The 9,413-nt window shown below is 42.5% G+C and overlaps 1 protein-coding gene across 2 annotated transcripts in view; it reads left to right on the top strand.

Annotated features, from left to right (window-relative positions):
* ywhaz (tyrosine 3-monooxygenase/tryptophan 5-monooxygenase activation protein, zeta polypeptide) overlaps positions 1–8,369 on the top strand; it is a 27,275-nt gene extending 18,906 nt beyond the window's left edge. For both annotated transcript variants that reach the window (XM_037535448.1, XM_037535447.1), the window contains exons 4-6: positions 1,268–1,431; positions 5,177–5,272; positions 6,736–8,369. In XM_037535448.1, coding sequence (XP_037391345.1) covers positions 1,268–1,431; positions 5,177–5,272; positions 6,736–6,795 — 320 coding nt within the window. In that variant the 3' untranslated portion in view covers positions 6,796–8,369. The remainder of the gene's footprint in view (positions 1–1,267; positions 1,432–5,176; positions 5,273–6,735) is intronic.
* The last annotated feature ends 1,044 nt before the right edge of the window (positions 8,370–9,413 follow it).

Here is a 9,413-nt window from a genome sequence, read left to right as displayed (position 1 = left end):
CTTCTGCTGTTCTCCCCTCTGAACTGATCAAGAACCAACAAAGCACACATTTGTACCAGAGCTTTCACGAGGCTGCGAACTGCAGAGGATCGTACACCTCATAATTAAGACAAGTTGAAGGGAAACTCCACCTAAATTTCTGTAATTATACTGTAAAAGAGTAAACGGCGCGGTTCAGAGCGATTTGGGGTGAAACGCTCTGTTCTAGATAAACTTACCGAGTCAGACCTGTTCACAGTGGTGGTGATAGGAACCAGATGTCCCCCTCTAAAAGCTCCTCACAAAGTTCCTACATGACATGGAAGAGTCGATTATTCATTCAGCCTAATGAGAAACTGTAGAACAGACTCGGTTTATATCACAATACCTACATTTAGACTCGGTTATTCATTCAGTCTAATGAGAAACTGTAGAACGGACTCGGTTTATATCACAATACCTACATTTAGAGTCGGTTATTCATTCAGTCTAATGAGAAACTGTAGAACGGACTCGGTTTATATCACAATACCTACATTTAGAGTCGGTTATTCATTCAGTCTAATGAGAAACTGTAGAACAGACTCGGTTTATATCACAATACCTACATTTAGAGTCGGTTATTCATTCAGTCTAATGAGAAACTGTAGAACAGACTCGGTTTATATCACAATACCTACATTTAGAGCCGGTTATTCATTCAGCCTAATGAGAAACTGTAGAACGGACTCGGTTTATATCACAATACCTACATTTAGAGCCGGTTATTCATTCAGCCTAATGAGAAACTGTAGAACGGACTCGGTTTATATCACAATACCTACATTTAGAGCCGGTTATTCATTCAGCCTAATGAGAAACTGTAGAACGGACTCGGTTTATATCACAATACCTACATTTAGAGTCGGTTATTCATTCAGTCTAATGAGAAACTGTAGAACAGACTCGGTTTATATCACAATACCTACATTTAGAGTCGGTTATTCATTCAGTCTAATGAGAAACTGTAGAACAGACTCGGTTTATATCACAATACCTACATTTAGAGCCATTATTCGTTTTGAATGTTGATGTTTTTGACTTGCTCTGTGAGGGTGGTGTAGTTTTTGAGGTGACTGTCCTGAAAGGACGACAAGGATCATCCTGTTTACGTTGCAGATGGGTGGTCGAGGTCTGGTCCAGTCTGTCATGATCACTGATGGTGTTATAGAATATCGTCTCGTGCTCTGGGCCTTTTTGTTTGTCTGTCTGATTTATATTTGTGTTTCTTCTTATTTTTCTCTCCTAGACATCATCCTTAAGTCGCAGGAAGCGTATCAGGCTGCGTTCGATATCAGTAAAGACAACATGCAGCCCACTCACCCCATCCGGCTCGGCCTCGCGCTCAACTTCTCCGTCTTCTTCTACGAAATCCTCAACTCTCCAGAGCAGGCCTGCGATCTCGCCAAGAAGGTGAGGGGACTTCAGGAGAGTCTTTCACAAAGCAGGATTTCCTAGAAAGCTGGAAAATTCCAGAATGTTAGCGTAATGTTATTTGTGAAATTGCGTTGTTCTGTCGCTCTCGGCCTCGTCTCTCTGACAGGGTTCACCGTTTCAGTTCAAGTTAAAGAGGCTTCGTCTTTTCCGCTGTGTACAGTGCACAGGGGCCTCTTTTCCACTGCAGGGCCAAACGGTTCTGAGCACGGAGGGTAGCCGTTCCAGTGGCGTTTCCACACGGACGCAGTTTGACATGGAATGCTTAAATAACTGGTCATTCTTTTTTACATTTACGGCATTTGACTGACGCTCTTATTCAGAGCGACTTAAAGTTTGACCCTTTTACACAGGCAGGTGGAGGTGGTGTTGGGAGTCTTGCCCAAGGACTTATTGGTATAGTGTAGGGAGCTTACCCAGGTGGGGGATTGAACCCCAGTCTACAGTGTAGAAGGCAGAGGTGTTACCCACTACACTAACCAACCACACTACACCACCCACTACACTATCCAACCACACTACACCACCCACTACACTAACCAACCACACTACACCTACACTATAAATTCAGTTTGCTCTAATAAATGAAGGCGGCGCACGATTTTAAATCCGTCACTCAATAAACATCAAGCCTTCAACCTAAAACCAGTTTCTAAAAGATAAATGGCGCTGAAAACCGGCGAGAGGGGAGTAGCTGGTTAGCGTTAGCTTAGCTGAGGTGCTGCCAGCGCCGCTCACCACAGATCAGGTTCAACTCTGACTAATCAAAGCTTCACTGACTCTCATTTAGATGGTGGTGACTCCTATCTGAGGAAGCGAAGTCGAGCGGCTGATGTTGGAGGCGCTGAAAGCGGAAATTAAACCTGGTCTCTGGTGTCTTTTAGCTGCAGCCTCCTAGCTAAGCTAATGCTAGCCGGCTCTTCTCTCCCAGCTAACTTGGATGAGATCCGAGCGCCGCAGTGCAGGTCCGGTTAGACTAACTGCTCTGTCACAAATGTGGAGGATAAAACATTAGAACCGCCAGAGCGATCGGTGTTGGAGTGACAGAAAGCCGAATTCGGAGGGTTCTGTTAGCTAGAGCTTTAAGCTGTAGCCTGCTTGCCTGTGTGTGTGTTCTGTGGTGCTTTGAGTTGTAGCCTGCCAGGTGACGCTAATGCTGGCGTAGTTATCCGGCTATGGGTAAAACCCACCGCGGTACAGGCTGGTTCAGTAACACCAGTTTAGAGGATGAGGAAGATGAGGGCAGACGGGAAAGACTGGAGTTTGAGTGACGGATGTGTTTGTGGTGGGTGGCGTGTATGTTGCTATTAGCCTGTTAAGAGTTAGCCACTGTTTAGCGTAGTTTTCTTGAATTTTTCTGGTTCTGATTTAGATGGAAACAGAAACCGCAACTGGACTCATGAGTCTGGACCAGAGCTGAACGGCCCAGTACGGCCCTGAGAACCATTCGGTGCAATAGTGGAAAAGCAGACAGTAAAACGAAACACCATTCCTTCAGAACCAACACAGGAACACAAGTGCAGAACAATACAATAAACACAGTGCAGATCATAGAGTACAGTAAACCCAGAAAACTTAGAATAACAAGGAGGATGGACCAAACTGACACATGGATTACAGTATTTGGTTGATGATTCTAGCAGCTGATATTGTTAAAGAAATAAAATGTGAGATGTATGAATTATATTTTATAGTTTTCAGTTCCATTATGCAGATGCATCATACAGCTATAGGGAATCCCGGTGATGTCACCCAATCCTGACTGATGGACACTGGTTTACTGATCCTGCTGAACTGGTTCAGAGTCAGAGCTGAAACACATTTGGGACTTTTAACTGATCTTGGACTTAAGACTAAAACCCTTTTTCTCGGAGTGACTTTAACCCTAAATTATGCTAATTTTATTGAAATTCATTTTGAGCTCAAAAACGAAGCCTTTGAGCAGCTGGTCACACAGAAAATCATAATTTTCTTATTAAAACAGGAACAAAGCACTGAACTGCAGAAAATGGGTTCGGTAGTGACTTCTTAATGTTCAGTGGGGCCGTGGGGGTTCTCCGATATTCTCTTATGATCTTAATCTCTGAATTTCTTTATGTTGAGTTTGGTATGAACGGCTATTTCCACTATTAGTTTAATCCGCTCAGAGGAAAGAAATGGAGGAAAAATGTCAAACCAAGCATTAAAAAAAAGCCATGAGATCTGGAGGACATGGTGGAAGAAACGGCCAACGGGAAAAACGCCCTCATCGGAAAATACAGTAGTTGTGGAGTGACGGCGGAAAGCGAGAGTGGAGGACGCGCAGGAGCAGATAAACCGATCAACTCGGATCAAACTCTTACAGCCCGAGACAACGGGAGTCTGTCGTAAGATGAAGGAAATAAGAGCAGAACGTTTTCAAGAATAACACTTGTGCTTAGAATTGCTCCTAAAGTAGTTAAAGAAAAGAAAAAATACAGAAAAAAATTTTACTAACTTTTTTTATCTTAATGAAGTTAAGCACTTCAGTTAGCACCACGGTTATGACTAATAACAGTTCCATAATGTTCCTATTCTGCTGCTTTACTTTCTATACTTACACACACACACACACACACACACACACACACACACACACACACACACACACACACTCCTCGTTTTGTAATCTTTGCTTTTCTTATGATAGAGATATTTTAAGTCACCATTATCGAGGGACAGGAATAGATTTTCTTTGACATCTTTGTGAATTTGACCCCAGATTTCCAGACTTTGGGATGCATTTACCTTAAAACAATGGGATCTCACTGCGTACCGTTTGGCCATGAGGGACAGGGATGCAGCCTCACGTCCTGCTATTATGGTAGTCTATGCTAGTCCTAATAAATACAGGCTAATATAAGGTGCATCTCTTACCTCAGCTGTCAAAAAAAAAAGTCGTGAAAGTGCAATTCTGTCTTCATTCAGTATAAAATAGAATAGAATAGAATTCAACTTTTATCATTGCGTATGTCGCAAGTACAAAACAACGAAATGCAGTTTGCTTCCATCCAGAAGTGCTTAGCAGAAATATAAATATGTATGTTACAATGTGCAGTAAGTACAGTATATACAGGTTATAAATATGAGGGGGTATGAAGTACTATGAACTATGAATAAATTTTATTAAATTTTATTTATTTAGTTAGTTTGTAAAATCTCCCCTCAAATGAGCAGAACGTGTGTTTTATGATCTCCACACATCACTACATGCTTACAATTCACTGCTAAAGTCCAAAAATCTCCGCCGCTCTTTGTGTTGTTTTCTAAAAGTGATGTTTCCAGAGCAGATCACTGAAGAGACGCCGTCTGTTTATAGTTTAGAGCCCAGATTTGGGGGAAAACGGCTCGACTTTCAGTAGAAAAACAAAGTTCAGCTTCTTTTATTATAAGGGTTTAAAATGACGTCACCGTCTATTAGACTGGAGAGAAGAGCTACAGCCTCACACGACGCCCAGCTTCTGAATGGAGCTTATGGAGTATGAACGTTATGAAGAACATGACCGAGTGCGGTTTGGGACCACCGGTGGTCCCGAGGAGTTGAAGAGGTTACTGCCATACGACCGCAAATTGCTGTGGAGGTCGTCTGGCTGCTCCTGCTTTGTGTTTATTCCCTCTGATTGCAGTTCTGGTTACGTGGTTCTGCAGTGACTCCTGACTCTGCTTGGTTTTGACCGCGTGTTAATATGAATGTTTTGATTTTCAGGCTTTCGACGACGCGATTGCTGAGCTTGACCAGTTAACCGAGGACTCGTACAAGGACAGCACGCTCATCATGCAGTTACTAAGAGACAATCTGACAGTGAGTTCGTCTCTTTATCTGCTGTTAAACGTGCTGGTTTTCTCTCTCAGCTCCACTCGTGATGTTTCTGTCGTCTTCAGCCTCTTTTCATCCCTTAGGATTAGACGGGCCGATGTTGACGCTGTGCCTTTAAGACTGATGTATGTAAATGAGCTCTGTTCTGATTGGCTGCCCAAAGTGTTGCATCTCATTCAGAAAGCTGTCTGCACTGAAACACTCCTTATAGCTTCAGTGTGAGTGGGCGGGGCTAAACTGCTGTAGGCTGAATAGGCAGATATATGTAAATATATAAATATTTATTTACTTATTTAGTGTATTATTTTGGTAACTGTTTATTGAGCATGACTTATAATGGATAGTATTCTTTTAAAGAGCCAGTGTTGTAGAAAACAGAAAACTGTTTTGTGTTGTGATGTCACAAAACCAACTCATTTACTCCTCCGCCTATCCATCCTGCAGCAGTTTAGCCTGTTCACACTGAAGTTATAAGGAATGTTTCAGCCCACATTTTTTTTTTTTTTTTTTTTTTTTTTTTTTTTTAAATGAGGCGCAGCCAATCAGTACAGAGCTCATTTACATGTGCGGATCATTCTACTGAACTGATTCAAAGCCAGAGTTGATGCACTTTTAACTAAGACTTCAGACTAAAATCCTATTTTATTAAAACAAATGATTGAACATTTCCATTCTGTCACTTCTGAAACGGTCATAGCTACCCAGACTTTACCGAGTGTTTCACTAGTGACCGGTTCAGTGGCCGTTTTGGCTCATTCTGAGCTCAAACATGCAGCAAACGCAGCTTTGAACAGATGTTCATGCAAAAAAATCATATTTTGGATTAAAACAAAGTTACTTAACCTTCTGACGTATGGCGGTTCTTAATGCTCCTCACTGACTTTCAGACTTTTGGGACACTTTTACTCAAAACAGTGGATCTACCTGCTCACCAGGTGGCCATGAGGGCCAGGGATGCAGCCTCACCCCCTGCTCTAAAATGCAGGGGCGTGGCTTAAATAAGGGTCCGCCCACAGGCTACAACTCTGTTTTGGTAGTGACTAGAAAATGTAGTTTTTACTTCGAAATGAAACCCGTGATGAATGAAAAACGGCTTCAAAATAAATAAAGATCTTTAAATAGAATTAAAAAGTACATTTTAAGGGTTACGGCTTGGAGCGGACGCCACGCAGTAGAAAGTACCCTATAAATGATTGTTTATATTTAGCTTATTACTATCGCTATTAATGCCTTGGATTTAAGTAGATCGTAGTGACCTAATTCAGTAGATTGAGTCTCAGTCTTAAAGGCACAGTAGCAGAAACAGCCTGTGTAATTCTAGGGGGCACAGAGGTTGAAAGGGGGCGTAACTACAGTGAATTGAATGTGTAGGATACAGACCCTTAACGTTTCCAGCCCCACCCACGCCTGCCCCCTCTTACGACGCTGCTTGTCCTGCTCTTTTTCAGCTGTGGACCTCAGACAATCAGGCCGACGTTGAGGACACGGAAGAGGGCCGAGAAAACTAAGGCCAGAACCTCCTGTCAGCGCTTCAAAGAACACTGAGAGACTCGCTCTCTACTCCTCACCAGCCTCTGCCGTCTGCGTGTGTGTGTGTTTGTACCGGAGTGTGACTGTGTGACTGTGTGTGTGTGTGTGTGTGTGTGTGTGTGTGTGTGTGTGAGCAATTTGGGCAGGGGTCTGTCTGGAGATCTTACGGTTCCTCTGGCGCAGAAGTAGGGCTGCACGATTATAGACGGCACAAAACATCGCGGTTAATTTGCCACGTTTTCTAGGTTCTGCGTCCGCTGCAGAGACGCACCTCTGCACATTTTAATACACAGTTACTGCTCATTCACTGAATTTAACGTGCTGGGAACACAAACGTGTCCCGTGTAAAAGCTGCGGCACTTCAACTCTTTTATATGCATGTTTGTTTTTTGCGATATGCTAAACGAATGAGCAGAAACCGTGGAATAAAATGTGCTCAGTGTCACATTTGTGTTGAAATTTTTTGCATTAAAACAAAATTGATGGAAAGCGCTCAAAAACCGGGATTAGCGTGACAAATTATTTACATTTGTCCAAAGCTTTGAATAAATGCTAGAAAATGTGAGCTCATTTGCATATTGGGACGTAGGGCTGAGCGATGTTTGGGACCAATGTTGTGATTGGGGTTAAAATTTTGTGATTTGGAAGTCCAGGGCTCTTATTTTTGGCTTCAGGCTGGAACATTGGACAGATAGTTGTGATGTCATCGTGTCTGGTCGCTCCTGATTGGTCTAATTCCTCTACAAGCCGTTTATACGCTGCGTTATTAGGTTAGAATACACTTCAAACGTGGCCGATATAGAAAACCGCACATTTAAATTGCGATTCCGAAATAAAAACGATGAATATTTCCGCTGTGCTTCTGCGATATCGGCGTCACCGCGACGATTCAGAACCGATATATTGTGCAGCCCTACACAGAAGCGAGGGAGAGGGTGTTTTTAGTAAATGTATGTATATGTGCTCATATTTACATGAAAACATTGACGCCTCTGTGGTTTACACCCAGAAACCGAGGTGAACGAGAGAGAGAGTGAGTGAGAGAGAGTGAGTGAGCTTGTTCAGGGGTGTGTTTAGACATTGGGCTGGCGTGGGCTTTAGACTGCAGTCGTGTTCCTTCACAAGTCATGAAATGAAACATTTTTGAGGGACAGAAAAGTTTTTTTTTTTTTTTTTTGTCCGTTTTCTTCCGGTTCGTTTCTCTACATGATGTGCATCGCCTTTTTTCCGAGGTACAGCACGAGTGCAAACGAGGACTTGATGCATTTTGTTGCTTATACTGTAACTTTTCAGCAGTAAGACTTTTACATGAGCTTGCTTATCTATCTAGTCACTGTTAGGAGTTTGTTTCTTTTTGTACTACTTTATTTTGGTCTTTTGATACTCGCCTAGAATGCATGTGGCTGAGGGCAGTTAATCAGGGTAAATGGAGGTTGTCGCTGTTTGGGCTAGCTACAGTAGAGTCGTGTCTTTCATACAGAACACCAAGCGTAATTCTTCATTCTTACTGGGGTGGGACGTGATTTCAGTGAAATAAAACAGACACAATGCTCGGCGTCTCCTGTCCTCTTCTTTCTGGCCTATTTGTTTGGTTTATTTACCATCCAGAACCACCAGAGAACCTACACGAGTCTTCTGAGCTCATATGGAATGCTGATGATGGAAAACAGTGGAAAATCTGGAATAATGAGTTTTCTTTGGGGACTATTTTGCCGCACAGCGCCCTGCATGTCTCCCTCCACCATGAATGGAGTTGAAGTTCTCTAAACTGTCATAAAACAGCGTCTCAGTCATCAGGCAGTGAATTCAGAACCAGCTCATGTAGGAACTTCCTGTGAGGAGCTTTTAGAGGGATGTCTGGTTCCCATCACCACCACTGTGGTCAGTTCACAGAATTTTGAGTTTATTGAACTCCATGTGGTTTCAGCCAAGTTGTTGACAGTTTAGTTGCTGTTTCCTTTACTTCCTTTTTTTAGAAGCTTCATTTCTCACCAAATCATCACTAATCGTCTCATGGCTTCCTTCCCATTCAGGTCCGTATCTTATGGCTACAAGACATAAATACATAGACGTTCATTTATAATTTACTACAATATGATGTATTGAAAGGCCCATAACCCCCACCCCAACACACACACACACCCACCCACCCAGGAACCATATAGAACATTTTTATGAGTTTATATTCCAAAAAATAAACATTCCTCATTTCGAAATGTCCATTTTCCTACTTTTTTTTTAATCCTTTAAACTATTCAGTTGTCTTGTTACTGTGCCTTTAAGGCTGGTATATGCTAATGAGCTCTGTTGTGATTGGCCGTGCCTCAGTCTGGCCTGAAACACTCCCTATAACTTAAGTGTAAACTGGTGGAGCCCAACTGCTGTAGGCTGAATAGGAGGACCTGCATAGATCTATCAATTTGTCGATTTTGTGGCATCACAAAAACAGGCTATTCGAAATGGCCCGTGTTCTCATAAATACACTGTAGGAACTGGAGAGGGAACATGTATTAAAACTCTGACCGTGTCCACATACTTCACCAGTTTTCCATGATATGGGCCCTTTAATATTGAATGACGTCCTGTTTGGTGTCCT

The sequence above is a fragment of the Pygocentrus nattereri genome, chromosome 27 (genome assembly GCF_015220715.1).
Source record: "Pygocentrus nattereri isolate fPygNat1 chromosome 27, fPygNat1.pri, whole genome shotgun sequence".
Lineage (NCBI taxonomy): Eukaryota > Metazoa > Chordata > Actinopteri > Characiformes > Serrasalmidae > Pygocentrus > Pygocentrus nattereri.
The sequence above is the reverse complement of the archived record's forward strand: the minus strand, read 5'-3'. Positions and strand labels throughout refer to the sequence as shown.